Below are 17425 nucleotides of genomic sequence, written 5' to 3' on the forward strand. Positions count from 1 at the left end.
CTGAGAATAATTACTTCCTAATTTTACTGAAAATAGTATTGTTATTACCAAGCGCGCTCACTTCAATCTTTTAATTAGATAATCAATATGGAGCTACGAATGTAGTCATTCTGCCTAGGAATAAAGTAATTTCTATTTTCAACTAATAAGGAAAACAAAAAAAGATTATCAAGATATTCAATCAACTATGAAACGTGTAATAGGGGGAATACAGATGAATCTTGGTAAAAACGATCATTTCCCAAAGTTTTAAAAATCAAAATTTGATTATTCACAAAAAGAAAAAAAAAAAAAGAAAATTCAAAATTTGATTGATGGCCAAAAGATGTTTTACTTGTAAAGATTAGAAGATTAATAAGAACAATTAAGAAAGTAATTAAGGAGCCAAAATTGAAGTGGTCATTGTCAAAAAGGTTGGCCAAGTGACTATTGAGTGGATGACCAAAGCCGAGATGATGGCTCCCTCTAGAGGAGACAAGACGGCGCACGGCACGAACCTGTAGGCTCGGATACCCGAACCAACCATTTCGTTTATTGTTCGGAGAATATTTCTTTACTTCTCACACGCACTAATTGGCTAGGTTCCCTATACCCACAAAATCCCTTCTTTTTTTTTAATAAAATTTTTGGATTTTATAGGGAGCTTGAAAAGATTATTTTCCTTTTTTTTTTTTTTTTCAAAGATTAAAAGGCAGTCCTTGATGAATATGAATGGGCACAATTCCGTGTCAACTTGGACCTCTTGGGCAACATGAAAAGGCAAAGGCAAAGGACACCATGCACATTATCTTTCTCTCAAAATTTATCAAAATCTTGGACCAATTACGGATTTCTTTTTTCTTTTTTTTTTTCTTTCCTTTTCCAGAGGCATAGATTCTTTTGTCTAATTCAAATATATATGTACATATATATATATATATATATATATATATAAATAAGCGTGGATTGCAATATAATCGACTGCCCCTTTTGAGGAGAAATCGGCAGAATAAAATGTTATATCCGTCGTAAGCAACACTTATATTACCAATATTATTAGTATTATTGTCGACTACTTTCAAACCGTCTTTTCAAAATAGCTTATTTTTGTTATGAACAAGCTATGTAATCCGCGTACTATTATGTGTTATTCATTTTTCCAAATGTACCTATCGAACCTTCGGGTCAAATGAGCCTTTTTTATGAACTGAAAAACACTTTTGGTTATGCCAATCGAATAAGCTAAAGAACCATTCAATTAACATCAACCATATTCAATATTTCCTTGTTCTAGAGATATATAGTTGGTAAGATTACAAGTACCTTAATTCCGTAAAGCAAAAAACAATTTCTTCAACACGCAGACAATATGGAAGTAACATAAACATTTTGCTGTAGTGTCTATATATAATATCATATACAGGTTACGGTCAATTTCATTTATGGTCATGATGACCTAAAAAAATAGAAAAAAAGACCGCCCATGTTTCATTCCAATGGGCCAAAAAGACGAACCATTCCAACGACCCTTCTTAGAAGGCAAGCAATTAGGTATTATTGGGTTTAAATAAAAGAAAATTAACAGTGCGAAAAAGAAAGGAAACTAGCGTGGAATAGATGGTAGTTAAGCAAGCAAGCACACGTGAGGATGAGACATGAAGGTGTATATGTAGCAGTGAAATCCACGAACAGGCAAAGAGAGCGTGCGAGAGATTACGTGAAGTGGTGGGGCAGTATTAAAAGTTAGGAGCTGCCTCATATCACTAAATTGGAAAAAAAAAAAAAATGATCAAAACGACAACACACCCAATTTATTATGACCCAATGTGATACAACGAACCCACCCCACCCTCGCCCGCTGAATGTTCAACAGTCACACGCCGACGTTGGATCTACTTTGTTTTTTGTTTTTTTTTTCCATGCAATGTGATTCTTTTGGATTATCAAGCAGACTGTTTATGATTGGTCAGTGTTGCAGACCACAAGTACGTGTCTGACCTCAAGTCGGTTGCTGGACTCAACCCAAACTTGTACTATTTACTTTGAATTCTTCTTCAAGCGGCACAAGTATAATTCTGCACAAATATAATTCCAGAAGGTAAACTATTTAAGTATGTGTTTGACCTCAAGTCAGTCGCCGTACTCAACCCAAACTTGTACTATTTACTTTGAATTATTGTACATATATTTTGTTTTCTTCTTTTTTTTTTTTTTCCTCCGTCAAATATAATTGCCAAAAGTAAATTATTAAAAATCTATTTTTCTTTTTTCTTTTCCCAAAATAGCACAGTTGACTTACTACATGCAAAGCAAGTTTTTTAACACCTTAATTGCAAACAATCAGGTCACTAGGATGTGGGATTAATAAAAATATCATTAATAGTTTGCAATATCTTTTGTCTTCATAAATCTTAATTTTTAGCATTCATTTTTAAATTGTAATATAGTTAATCATCAAGTTGGTCTTTTGATTATTTTTCTTAAATTTGTTATAAAAGAAATTTAAAAAAAAAAAAAAAAAAGAAGAAGAAGAAAAACTCGACATTAATCCCGGGCTTCTAGAGACATGCATGCGTACCCATCAAACAATGAGCTCATTTTCAAAATCCTAACACTATAAGAGTTGAATTTCTTTCTTTCTCAAGGCATAAAGAAGATCAAGAACCATGCACTCGATCGTTTTTTCTATACTAGATATATGTATAAATAAAAGCACATTGTAGCTAACGTCATTATCCATTTGATAACTACAAGATGGTCATCTTAATTAATAATACTATATTATAAAAAAAAGGAAAAAAAACGAAAAAGAAGTAGAAGAAGAAGAAGAAGATAAACGTTGGGATCCTAAAAGCACATGTGGTGTGGGATTTGGTGAGAGAAAGTGATGCACCTAAGAGGAGTAAAAGTATAAATATAATGAAGGTCATTTTCAGAAAGTGGACCAAAAGGACAGAAAAGACAAGGGAAAGAATGATAGGGCATATATATATATATTTATATATACATTTTTTTTATTTTTTTTCCATTTTACGGGGATAATGGCAACAACAGAGGCATTGGCACCCTCCAACGGGAACAAAAACAGCGTACGGAAGTAATGGAACTCTCTATCTCTTCATTTTTCAAAATTTTCAAATTTTTTAGGCTCGGACCCCGAACCAATTTGACGGACCCAAGTGCCGAGATTCAGGCTCGGCCATCATGCATTTTTGCGACAAGTTTCGCACCCACGCCTCCACGATTCCGTGTCAACTTGGCTGTCCTTCATAATTTTTCTATTATTTCTGAGCTGCGAGTTAGATGTTTACAACTGCGCTGCTTTTACTAGGTCTACTAAACAATGCCTACCACTATATTATATTTATATTTATATATAATTTTTCTTGGACATATATGCCCAAATCATGGTGCGCATGATACACATTCCACATGGACATAGACATAGACATTCTTATAATTTCATTTTCAAGTCCCACCATACTTGTTATAATGAACAAAATATTAGTAGATGTCCTATACAGTTTTGCCATCAAACACATAACCATATATATAGTATCAATCACGTGCATCGGATTAGATTTAACCTGCTATCCAATCACATGTAAAACATACTTACAAATAATTAAACATGCACTCATTTACTACCATATACAAACAAATTTTTCATAGCAAAAGTTTATATATATATATATATATACATAGTTCATATTAAATAAAGGTGTAATTATGATAACGTCATGAAAATACATATTCAATATTGTGGAATGAATTTGTGTTATAAAATGTATGTTTTCACGATATCCTCAAGTTAGCATAGTATGGTTGCATATATATATATATATATATATATTATTTTACCGCTTTTAAGCTTTAACTGGATTATATACTATTCCCTGGCCGTTTTTATTACTGCTTTTTATTCCCTATATTCGTCATCATCATCCTTATCTTCATTGCTTTTCGAAGGGATTTTTTTAAGTTGGAAAAGTTTCGTGACGTGCTTATAGGTAACTAGAGTTTGTTTACACGAGTAAAATCAAAGCGGAATTTTAGCCAAAAAAATAGTACTTAAGTTCCTCGTTCACATATATATATATATACACATGATGGCGAAAATGAAGCATTGGTGGGTATACGCGTTTGTTTTCAGTCCCTTTCATTTGGAACTTGATCACCAGCTGTTCTTGGTGCCTCCTAAGGAGTGGTTTTATTATTTTGATAGTGATTAAATTAAAGTATTTTGTCCAATGTTTTCAAAACAATCCCATGAATGTTGTGGGCTGTCAATGTTGCCGACTGTTGAAAAAGGCCAGTCAACTTAAAAAATGTTCACGAGTGTGATGCTGAAATCTTTTGGACTTTGTGTTGTGAATAAAATTTAAGTCGTCTACACCTCTATTTCTCATTATATACAGTTCCAAAACCGAAAATTGTGGGTTTTTACTGTTTTCTGATGACCATATTTTGCGCTGTATACATCAAAAAATAGTTCTCAAGATCTCCTATTTGATTTGAAGCCCAAATTATAATTTTAAGCCACACTTTTTGATTGGGGCCCATTAATGGATTTGTAGTTGGACTTTCAAACTCAAAGCAACGGACACAAATCATGATTTTTAGATAAGAACTTTTCATTTTGGGCATTTTCCTTCCATTATGGAGGCTAAGAGGTCACTGTCCCATTTCCTTGAATCAGACGTAATTTCAATGAAAGAATGGTTCTGCTAGGAAAGTGTCTATTGGAGGTTCAACTGGAGGTTATTTACAATTTGTTTTGTGTCTCTGCAGTATTCCCATAATAATTTTAGTCACAAATTTATTTACTAAATTAATTTAAAATACCAATTATGTGACATTGTTTTCTTTTTCTTTTTTTTTTTTTTTTTGAACTATTTGTATTCAAATATATATTTTCACTATTTCCCAGAAAAAAGTCCTGAATTCAAATCTTCCACTTCAATATTATAAAAATAAAAAATAAAAATTAATAATAGAAAAACTGTTATTCACCAAAAAAAAAAAAAAAAATCTCTTTGTCAATCATTAACGAGGTGCCTTTTATGGTGAGAAAACATTTGATTGAAGGAGCAGGCCCACAATGAAGTAGATAGCTTCAGTAGTTAAGCATCCTTTTATATCTCCATAAAAATACGTGTTCAAGTCACATGAAATGCAGGAGGATTTTGGATAGGTTGTGTAGTAGATAACTTGTTCAAAAAAATATAGAGGCCCACGGTTATAATCCCTGTGCTAACAACGTAAGAAGGCCAACCTAGTTGGACCCTCCAGATCGAACCTAAAAGGTAAGGCAGAAATTTGGGCCTCAACTCTATATGGGCCATTAAACCAAATATCTCCTACCAACGTCAGTCATGGTGAAATCTTTTAGTGGAATAGGTTTCAATTTTGTTAAAGAATTTCTCTTTACAATCTAAAATAACTTTATAATCTTACTCTATGTATAATTATTAAAATATTTAAAAAAATTTAAAAACTTTATATAGTTTTTATGATGTTTAAATTATTAACTTATCATTTTGTTATTTTTATTAGGCTAGGAGCATAATTTGCTATTGCTTTTCCATTAATCAACTACCAACATTTTCTTTAAAAAAAAAAAAAAAAATGGCATCAGTTTGATTCCCTTAAATTTTGATTCCTTTGAATTAGATTCAAATGTGGGGAATTTGTATAACTACCCAATAAATTAATTTTTAAGTTTTCCACACACAAACTCCAACAGTAACCAATAATTTTGCAATCTACCAGTCAAAATATTCGGACCACTATTTTTGGACAATGAAAGTACTTGTTCCGCAACCCCAGAAATTTGCTTATTAGAGCTGTATGCATCTTGCACTTTTGAAAAATCTCTGAATCAAAATGACAACACCCGCCCTTTTCTCCTCTGTTGATTGGTTCAGTTTGGAAAACAAAGAAAGTGAAACTCCCTATTATTTATTCAATTCCCATGTTGGCACGTTTAATTTCTACTTCGAAGTAGGTGTTCCCCCGACACCCCCTCAGGGCCCCACCCCACCAAAAAATAAATAAATAAAAATAAAAATAGCAATAATAGCTTTTATTTTCTCCTAAAAACATCCTTGTTTTGTTTTAAAAACATACATTAACAGTGGCTGATATTATTGGTGTCTCATCAATACTACTGAACAAATAGCATTTTTTTGTTTTTTATTTTTTATTTTTTTCCTTTTAAGATTGTCTTTGTGATGTTTTCTTGTTAGAGTTTGTAAATGTTCTTATAGCTTCTCAGCAATAATTACTTTGTCAAAGATTACCCACCAATATATTAATTAAAGTGTCCAAGACTTTAATTTAGTGAAATAAATTGAATGCTGACTGAAACTTTATTCTTCTATCATTTTTATAATTCTAATAAGAAAGTAATAGCTTGATTTCCATATAATAATATATTAGTAAATGAATGAAAACGTAATTCTTCTATGCCTCCACTTTGACATTTTCTAAAGAGGAAAGTTACAGGAGAAATCCTTTTCAATGCGGTCGTATTAAAGCTAAAAATTTTGATTGGACAGATTTTTTGAAGCAATTATTGTTGTTGTGTGCCCAGATGATGCCTACCATAGAATAGCATTTCTTTGGAAAATAATTTATTAATTGGGTGGTGCAAGTACAACATCATCACCTCTATGTTTTCTTTTGGACCCTGTTGGAACTAACTGCAGTAAGTTTGAAGAAATGGTGAAAGATTTGATCGAATAAATTGGTGAGAAATAATGTAAGGAAAAATTTTAGAAAACCCAAAACTTGTTATTGAATTCAACAATCTTATTCCTCTCCAAAATGGACCAAAAAGCTCTGATTTTTCACAACAGAAAACTCAAGTTTATGTTTTATTCTCCATGAAGTAAAGAAAACAGAGCCTAAAAGCCTTTCTGCTTATATACCACCTAACTGTACAGCTGCTTTCCTTGTCTTTTCAGTTAATCTAAAATGCATTATTTGGGTTTTACGCAGACTCACATGCACTGTCAGGTTTCTGCCTACCAAAATAAGAAGCCATTTTTCGTATATCCCACAAGGGAATGCCAGATTTTTGGATGCTGCAAGCATTGTCTTGAATTTTATTTGACAGCAAATGATCATTACAAGCAAAATGAAAAACCATGTCCCAGAAGGTACACTTTAAATGACCAATCCGGTTTCGAAGATTAGGTCCCAAGCTACTTTGAATTAAGTTCGAGAATAATATGCTTTTTGATAATAAATTATGTTATTAGTTATTATTCAAATCAATAATCATGATGATCATTGTTTCAATGCAAACGAATGAGAAACTTAGAGATTGGATATCCTTATGTCTCACTCAATCTTTACTTTATTGGCAGTAAGATTAACTTCTATTTTGAAGCAGGTATTATAGCCTACAATCTTCAGTACAAAAGAAGAGGCATTTCTGAATTTGGAAAACAAGTGCTGTGTGCAAATATAATATCATTATACCAAATACCACGCTTTCTTGTAAATACTTGAAACTAATCTACCGTTTATCATTTTCTCTTCCACTTTATCCCCACCTGGCTTGCTATCATTGGTCGTGTTAGTTATTTTTTATTATCAAAAATCCTCCTTCATCTATACCCTTCTTTTTTGTCAGTTCTGTAGCCCCCACAGGAAGCAAGGTATAAAGATAAATAATTTTCCATCAACCACTTACCGTTTTCATCAGATAGAAAACTCAAAAACATGATCGAGCTTCTTCACTCTCATGGAGAAAAACATAGAGAAAGAGAGATGCTCCAATATATATAATATTACTGCATTTGAAGATACAATTCACCTGAATATGAAAGTCTGGATCCTAATTTCTCAAGTAATAAATCTACAAATAGACAAGTGTTTTCCACCATCAAAGAGAAAACCATTGCCATGCAATGGAAAGTGAATCCAAAGATATAACATGAATGATGAAAATGACAGATGATAGTAATAATAATCACTATTATAGAAACCCCATTTATTTATGAGGAACTGAATGACAGAGTAAAAGGGGGCCTAAAACATTTTTCTAAATACAGAAAAGAATGAAGAGAAGAAAGTAAAAGCAAACCAAGTGGAGACAGAAAAAACCCCAAAACACATCTCCAAAAGCACACAAACAAAACACGTGGTATTCTGGTTTTTTACTCAAAGAATTCCCAATTGAATTTAGGATGAACAGAATCGTTGTTGGTTGCCGGCTTTGATGTAGATGGAACCAATCCCGGCGTTGAATCAAATGTCTCCCATTTTGTTGTCACAACAACTGGCCCTGATGTTGAATTCCTTGATGCTCCTTCTTGTTGCTTTTGTTGCTGTTGTTGTTGTTGCTGATTTGTTGCCAAATGGAAAAAAGAATGCCCATTTGAATGCCTTGGTTTCTGCTCATGATGAACTGCTGGTGGTTGTATTTGCCCATTTGAATGCCTCTGTTGGACTTGCATAGGGCTGTGAACTCCATTGCTTGCTGGCATGGAGTTTTTAATCTTCAACATATCCAGAGTTTCTACATATTTTTGAACTCTCCTCACCTTCAGAAACCATTTATTCTAGAAGTCAATTTCACAATTTTTCTTTTTTTTCTCTTTTTTTTTTTTTTTGTGTAATTTGAACCAATGGAATTGACATGGATATATAGACATATATGCCGAGTACCTGCATTTTTCTCTGCAATTTCACATCCCCATCAGCAATGATTCCGTCTAATTTAAGCAATTGATTCATCAACAACTCTATCAGATTAAGCACATCTGTTTCTGCAACTTTGGCACCTTTAGAAATTATGGATTCAAGAGCCGAAACCTGCGGATTCGAAACCAAAAAAGAATTACCATCAACAAAATTGAAAAAAAAAAGAAAAAGAAAAAAAGATACAGAGAATAAAAAGGGAGTCCAAAATAGTAAATACCCGGCCAGCGAGTCTATCGACTTCCAAGCTGATCTCTGAAATAGACTTTGACGCTTTCTCCATTTTGGCATTGCGGCGCATCTCGAGGACGCGTTTTTCTTGGCTAATTGGGTCTTCCACCAACACAATCTTCGATCGGTCTTTGACACCGCAAGTGTCCAGAAAAGCTTTCGAATCTCTCTCTTTGTCTTTGAACAACAACTTCTGATCTTCATGGTGTAAACCAGTCGGACCCACTAACATTTTCTTCAGTTCCCCTGAACCAAAATCGAAAATCACGTTACATACATACTCAAACAATCAATAACTCAAAAGTCTTGAGAAATAAAAAAAAATTAAAAAATAAAAAAAAAGTGGGTGTTACCGAATGAAGCTTGAGAACTGATACTGATTTCGTGGTAAATGGAGCCGTATTTAACCCTAACTCTAATTGTCGGCGGAGGGATTGAGTTGTGATCGGAGCCGATACGTTTCTGGACCAACATTCCTCCTGGTCTAAGCTCCCACTCCGATGTCGTTGACTCGGCTCCACCACCACCACCACCATTCATCTGGGATATACCAGTCGTCTTCGTCTTCATTCTCATCATCTTTTTTTTCTACTTCTTTTCGTTTTTTTTTTTTTCTTTTTTCCAAAATCAAATTTCAGAAGATAGAATCTCTCTCAGATCTTAAACGGTTTTTCAATCTTGGCGATCTGTGTTAAAAATCAGAGATACCCAATCGAAAAACAGAGTTGTTCGTAATCTGTTTTCAGAAGCACTCTGACCCTCAGTTTCTACGCTGAGTCAAAAACCCAAAAGCCACGCGTCGAGTAAGAAAACCCAGACACGCAACAAACAAAAAAAAGAAAAAAAAAGAAAAAAAGAAGACACCGTCGCTTTATAGTGATAAACTGGAACTTCTTTTGCGCCGAATCAATGGCGTCTCGCGGAAGAAAAATCCAGACCCATCAATGTTGAATACTTACTCTTGAAGAAGAAAAAAAAATCGAAAACCTGAAAGGGACTTCTAAACCCGTTTGCACAAACCGGTTCTGACACAATTAACCCAGAATCTGCTAGACCTCAAACCATAGATCTCTATTCAGCAAAATGTAGCCGAATGGCTTAATTTTTCTTTTTTCCTTTTGAGGGAAAAAAATCCCAGAAAATCAGAAAACGAATATGATCCCTGCGATTTTACCCAACAAAGTACCGGAAATACCAATGTGGAAAATGAGTCCAAGAAAAATACGATCTCAAACCTAAAACAATCTCTCTCTCTCTCTCTCTCTCTCTCTCTCTCTCTATAATTCAGGTTCTGGAAAGCTCGGCGAAGAAGAGAAAGGAGGAAAGAAAATATGAAAATGAATAAGAAAATAAAAATTTAAACAAAAAAAAAAAAAAACGAGTGGACAGCTATTTGAGCTGTTAGACCTTCTTCTTCTATATATATATAAAATTAATAATTAATTATAAGCATATAATTACCTATAAAATATTCTACTTTATTAAAAAAATCTAATAATTAGGAGGGAAAAAGGAAAATGACGGAAAACTACGAAAGCCGCCAAAGCTTGTGTTTAAAGGTTGAAAAGAATATGGAAGAAGAAAACTTAGTTGTCTTTCACTGAACCCTGGGTGGGGGGGTGTTCCAGTACTCGAGGGCTTTAGCGTCAAAGCGTAACGTATAGGACTCGTCCATGGACACGTATTCTGTTTAGGGGTAATTTAGGGAAATTATACGGTAATGCAATCATTGTCCAGTTATTTATAAAGGTAAGACTGAACACGTGGCAGATTATGCTGATGTATGCGGCGCTAAAACTCTGGTAGTTGGTATGGTTAACCAGTGGTTGAGCAGTAAGTTCGTCTCCCTCCCTAGGTACCACGTGTTTCCTTTTAACTGTTTCTTCTTCTTCTTTTTCCTTTGTTTGAAGGCCCTTTTTTTTTTTTCCCAGACCATTAAATTAAAATTAGCCTGCTTTTTTTTTTTTTCCGTAAAAATTAGCCCACCTTTTTTGGTAGTGCTTTAATAATTAATTTTCATTTCTAACGTGTGTGTGTGTGTTTGTCTTTTTTTCAACCATTTCTAATGCGTTATGTATGCTTTTATTTTCCAATTGAGGATTTTTGGCGCTCCTTCTTGGAATTTTATGAAGCTATTTATCCCTCTTATTATTATTTTTTGCCTCCATAATTAAAACCCTCTAGTTTATCTAATTTTGTAATCTCTTATAATTAATATCATTTTATATGGTTAATTATATCAGTCTCTGTCTTTTTTTGTAAGTTTTTAACCTGATTTATATTATATGGATAAAATGTTCATTTCGAAATCTAAATTACATAACTAATAATAACTCGACCTCTTACCAAAAAAATAAGACCTTGAAAGCCGAAGTCTTTAATAATATCTGAATTATGATTTTTGATTTTAATTGATTGACATCCAACAATACAATAAAATAATTAATGTTTGAAGATGACTTTAGTTTAACTGTATATTGGGTTTTTAGTTCTTATACGTTTTATAATATATAGAAATCTAACAATTTTATTTTTCTTTGGTAATTAGAAATACAACAAAGTTGATTTTGCTCGAGGTTCAACAAAATAAATAAATAAATCAACCCTAGCCAAATCATCCCTTAAAATGTGAAATTCAATGATGTGACGTCATATCTCGATCTTTATTCGTATGCATACAAGAATCGCCGCTGGCTCTTTATTCTAGAGCTATCTTTTCGAAAGAAAATTACTATTGGTTTAGTAAATTTAGTTATAATTTTTTTAAAATATATATTATTTTCTCAAAATATTGAAGTTGATCTTGAGCTACCTTTCTAAAAGAGCTTAGATTCAACTTATCTTTTCAAAAGACCTTAGGTTTGATGGATTTCTCCATTTTGTACTTGGTTTTTTTTAGTTTATATACATGTATATACATCTCTAGCAGATCAAAATCAATTATTAAGATTCACAACTACACAATACATGCATATATCTTAAATAAATACCATAAAGAAAACAAATTGTTTAATTTGATCTTGTATGTTTGACATATATTATTATCTCATTCCATACTACCATTTACAATCACATCCTAAACTGATTATTTAGATTAAAATATTACAAGAATACACACGTTACCTATTAGGCTTGCTTTTGTTTCTATATTGAATCTATAAAATAGATGTATGGTTATGATTAACACTGGCGGCCAAGAAATTCATAATTTAAAACCAGCATATCGTAGTCTCCAAGTCGTCCATTTTTACGGACCACGAACCTAATGGTGCAAGTCCAAATCATACAAGTGGCTTTAATGTTAAGGGGATGGATTTTATATAAAAAATCCACAAGGTTTTGGACACAACCAGCAAGCATTATCCACTCTCCTCAACTCACTTCTTACCACTCTTTTATTTTTATTTTTATTAAATCCTGTTGATACACAAAGAGAATATTAATGAAAAAAAACAAATTTCCAATAATTTCCAGATAATAAAATAAGAATTCATAATTGATTTTTATAAATTTTATATTAATAAAATATAACAGGAATGAATTTTGTCGGTCCCTAACTCATATCTTTTTGTGTGCAAGTGCAGCAGTGCTTACAAGACAAGAATAAAGCTTCAAACTTCAAAGTTCTTTACCTCTTTCGCCTGTGGGGTTTGCTTTGTCTCCTATTCTACCTTTTTTACTTATTTATTTATTTATTTATTTTTGTTTAGATTGGAAGTGAAAATTGAAACTTCCAAACCCCAAGCCATCAACAACTCTATTGTACAACTAAACTTTATATTGTTTCCACACTATCCGAAACGTACATGTAAAGAGGACATATTTGTCATTCAAAAAAAAATACTGTCCAAATAAGGTAAACAATAAAATAAAAATAGCTATATGTGCGTTAAACATACATACGTGTGTGTAACGTTCCAAAATTTGACATGTGGACAAGATCTGCACCATTAAGTACTGTACCAAAAAGCAAAAATCTGTAGGTTCTTCTTCTCTCAGCTTTTGCCTCTGGTCAGACTTATTAGCATGCCACCGACACTCGGACACGTGCGACCGACAAAGGGACTCCGCCACACGTGCCGCTTTTGGTGGCCGTACACAAAGTCATCCCACGCGGGTGGCCTGAGGATTAGGATTCTGTGTATTGCGTTGTTCGATGGGACGGTGCAACATACGTTCTAAGGGCGGGTTTGCTGCAGTGGGTTTGTCTTTATAATTAAGATTATTTAATTAGTTTTACAGATTAAATTAAGAGATCGTATTTAATTAATTAAATTATTGTTCATTTGAAAAAATATTGGCGTTTGGGCTGTTGGTATCAAGGAATTTTCTTTTTCTTTTTTTTTTTTTTGATTAATTTTTTTTTTGATAGGGGACAGGCTACCGACCAATTTGGTAGATGAAATTGGGGTCATTTGGGGATGGTATTTTTGCTAGTGGTTTTGAGGAAGTTCTATGGGACTTGGCGCAAATTATGATACACGTGACAATGAAACAAGACAAGTATTTTTAATATTTTTTCAAACTTTTATTTTTCTTGAAAGCACCAAAAAAAAAAAAAAAACTTTTTTTTTTATTTTTCTTATATATTAATGTTTTGGGATATTAAACAATGAACAATCACATATAAACAAAGGTTTTAAGTTAATTTAATAAGCAAAAAAATAAAAATAAAAATTTGGGTGAACTTATTAAGAATAATATATGATTGCTTGAAATCGAATTGTTTATAATTTAGGCTACAAGTTTTTTCAAAAGGAAAAAAAAATCAATGAAAAAAGAGCTACAAATATTTATCATCTGAATCTGTAACTAAACGCCAAAGAAACAGTAATTTATATATATATATATCCTCAAAATAAAGAACTTAAACAAACAGTACTTTTACACTGTTAATAACAGTTTACTTCTTGATCTTGCTATACAGTACTGTATTCCGCAAACTACAAAAATCCCTACAGTACTCTTTAAAACTATTATTACTTTATCACTTATATTATTAACCACATAATCCTCATGCTAGTTGTCCAAAAAAAGTAAAAGAAAAACCCATTCAACTATTTAATTTATTTTTCTATTATATTTCGTTTTGTACATGGCCAAAATGTTACATATTTAACCTTTACTTTTAATGTTTTGAGTCGTAAAAATTCCAAATAATTAATACATTTCCAATGGCAATATAATATTATATTTAATATTTAATATCCGAAGTTAAAACAGCCCATAAATCATGTAATTTATTTGACAATATTTTGATGCCAGTTCACTGATATTTTATATGGATTTCGAAGTACAACAATAACATCATCACAAAGTCATCGAACTGAAAGGAGCATAATGTATTTATATAATCATATATATATACAGAGAGAGAGAGAGAGAGAGAGAGAGAGAGTCTTAGATCTTTTAGTGACTTTTGTGACGTTCATGCAGAGTAGCGAAGCAGCAAAAATGCTTCCATGGTTGGTTAACATGTCTTGGGTCACCCAACACTGAAATGATTGACCCTAAAAAAATTGAGTGGTTTAGGTCTCACTGATATCCTTAGGTTGGTGATGGTAGTTCCCAATTAAAATGAGGCACGTGGAAACAGGGTCGCTGAAAAGTCAAAACACCAATTAATCCACTGATTTGGAATGATTTTATTCGTTTTCATTCGTAAATCACTTCCTAATATAAGAAAAAAATCAATGTCATGTTAGAGTTCCATAAGTAGTACGAAACTATCAGTCATTGTGACCAACAAAATTTTTCCATCTTTAATTAAAACAAAAGTTGTACTCTTTTCCACGTTTGTAAATTGTGCTAATTGCAAATTGATTCAAATTTAGTCTTTATAATTTATATAACTACAAATATATATATATTTTGTTAATAAAGGATCAAAAAGAGGGTGGGAGGTCTCTTTATCAGTTATTAGTTTCCCTTTTAATGGGGAAAATGATAATCCAACTAACCAAAAATTACATATATATATATATATATATAATATCATACGTAAAGGATTGGTATCTTTTTGACTAACCCACTTTTATTTGTTAAAACAATGTCGGTAGACTAAATTAATATTCAAACTGAAAATGAAAAAAGGTAAATAAACGCTGGAATTAATAAAATGTGTGAATCATATTGAAAATTCAGTTTGTTCAATTACAGGAATCCCAAAGAAAAAATGAAAATAAGGGAAAAAGATGTTTGTGTAAATAGAATAAAGCTTCAGTATAACCTAATTGGCTAAACATATATATAAGTGAAAGAATGGAATATAATTTGTATGAATTGGATAGGATAGGCGGCCAATTTGGCCCCAAGAAAGCGATGCAACACCGAGCATTGCACCTTGCCTGGCTAATATGCTTCAGCAATCGGCAAAGGCTGTGAGGTCTGCGCTTGCGTGCCATCGTTGGCACGCAATTCACTTTATGATCTTGCAAGTCAATTCACACACACACACACACACAAATATATATAGTTGTTTTATGATTTAGATATAAGTTTAAAAGAAACCATTGTTAATATTTTATTTTTATGTAGAGTGTGCAAACATAAGATTCACCTTGATAAAACATGAGTATTCTAAAAATATATATACATATATATATATAAAAGAAACTTGGGTTACTCTTTTTTAGTATATATTAACATTTTAAAGTGGAATCTCAAATCTCAATAAGTGATATTAGAGCTATAATTTTGATAGAATCACTTATACGTAAGAGATAAAAATCCAAAATGGTGAAAATAAATCCTATTATTAGCAGTGTAACTTTGATGATATAAAATTTTGTATCAAAATGGTGGGGTGATGAAAACCTCCATGCTATGGTACATGGAGGAGCCAGGCCACTATGATGAAAATGTGGTGACACCTCAACGGTATAGTGAAAAATTAGTGGTTGTTGGTTTGAGGGTGCCGGCCAAGAAAAAAAAATGAAAAAAAGACAGGTGGTCTTCAATTTGAGGGATGTCAATGAAGAAAGAGCTGGCAACTTACAAACATCAAAGATTGTTACATTTCCAATTAAAATTTATTTAAGAACAATCAAAATATAATTAAAGGATATGATATTAGTTAAATTACATGTTTTATCAAATAGAATATCCTAATTATAAGGTCTTTACCACTTTCTCATTGTATCGACATTGTATATATATATATATATATATATGTATTTATATATAATGAGCATGATTTTGCTTTCAATTGCAATATCAATGGAAGTATTTGTTCAAGATTTTGATGTTGCGACAGTTTTATGGTGCGCCATCAAATTCATATGCAAATCCAAGATATAGTTTTCAGCCTAATTAATAATGGGAATTGTCTTGTTGAATTGGATCTCTCAAATTATTTAACCTTTGTGTTTTTTTAATGGAAAATTGTTAGTTAGAGAACTTCTATGAAAAGGGCTTCAGATCATACCTATAATTTAAGCTCACCTATTTATGAAGATCTTACCGTGTTCCCTTATGATATATATATATAGAATTTTTTTTTTTCTTGAAGTATAGATATATATAAATATATATAGTTGAAGTCATTATTTGAGATCAAACATCATCCAAATGTTGGAAGCAGCAATATATATATATATATATATATCGAAATTTGTAAAAAAATTATCTTGAATGGTGTGTCTCATATGTGGAATAGTTTGGTGTGTATTAGCTTTATATAATTTTGTAGGCCAAGGTAGTAGCTATAAGTTCCTTTCTAATTAATCAAATAAATATATATTTGTAGCTAATAGGATAAGTATTTTACCCTCTAATAAAAGAAAACAAAGAGGGAAGGGGAAGGAAAGAAAAATAATCATGTTGGTATAATGTCATGTTAGAAGTGACATTATGATTGGAGGTATATGGAATTGGTCTGCTGTTGTTTTTATAAATTAATATATACGACATTGTCATTTGACTCCTCTTTTTGGAAGTAAAGGGGCTCATAATTAGTTGTTTTGTTTGTATATTTGCATTTTAATTTTATTTATTAATTAATTCTTGCAATTGTCTCTGGCCAACTCAATATCACTTGGCAAATCTCATGCGTATCTCGTCTTGTTATTTGATGAGGGCGTCTATCTATCTATGCCATTGCCGTTGTATGCACTGCCTTTTTTCTGGTCAAATATTAACAAAATATTTTTTAATTAATAAACCACAATAAATAAATATTTTCCAAGCTACCCCGTCAGCATTTGAAGCTTCTGCATCACTAAATCACAATTAGGGGTTAATCAGTTTAAAATAGTTTTACTTTAATTAGTTTCGTTTATTTATCTTTAATTAGTTGAACTTCGACCATATAATTTCCTTAACGAGTAACTCTATTATTTTTTCTTTTAATCAAAGTCTTCTAGTTTTATTTATTTATTATTATTAGTATTACAGTAGGGGAGAGGTTGGCTTCTTGTCCGGATTTCACTTTCAATCCACAATGTGAATGTGACCAGGGATCAAGAAGGTCCTTGGCATATTCTCATAAGAGCTTGTACCTCTA

The 17425-nt window shown here is 32.0% G+C and overlaps 1 protein-coding gene across 1 annotated transcript; it reads right to left on the reverse strand.

The window, feature by feature from the left end:
* Positions 1-7745: 7745 nt before the first annotated feature.
* On the reverse strand, positions 7746-10318 carry LOC107405058 (BAG family molecular chaperone regulator 1). Its single transcript, XM_016012069.4, has 4 exons — positions 9276-10318; positions 8912-9168; positions 8659-8805; positions 7746-8534 (listed from the first exon to the last, which is right to left on the reverse strand). Exons 1-4 carry the CDS (start codon positions 9499-9501, stop codon positions 8148-8150), a joined length of 1017 nt encoding a protein of 338 aa, XP_015867555.3. The 5' UTR covers positions 9502-10318; the 3' UTR covers positions 7746-8147.
* Between the last annotated feature and the right edge of the window lie 7107 nt (positions 10319-17425).

Source organism: Ziziphus jujuba, chromosome 8 (genome assembly GCF_031755915.1).
Source record: "Ziziphus jujuba cultivar Dongzao chromosome 8, ASM3175591v1".
NCBI lineage: Eukaryota > Viridiplantae > Streptophyta > Magnoliopsida > Rosales > Rhamnaceae > Ziziphus > Ziziphus jujuba.

Excerpts from the sequence above, each read along its gene's own strand:
- LOC107405058 (XM_016012069.4), bottom strand. The coding sequence starts at position 9,501 with ATGATGAGAATGAAGACGAAGACGACTGGTATATCCCAGATGAATGGT. Across the intron at positions 8,806-8,911 it reads TCGATAGACTCGCTGGCCGG|GTTTCGGCTCTTGAATCCAT; the intron begins GTATTTACTATT and ends TCGAATCCGCAG. Across the intron at positions 8,535-8,658 it reads AATTGCAGAGAAAAATGCAG|GTGAGGAGAGTTCAAAAATA; the intron begins GTACTCGGCATA and ends TGGTTTCTGAAG.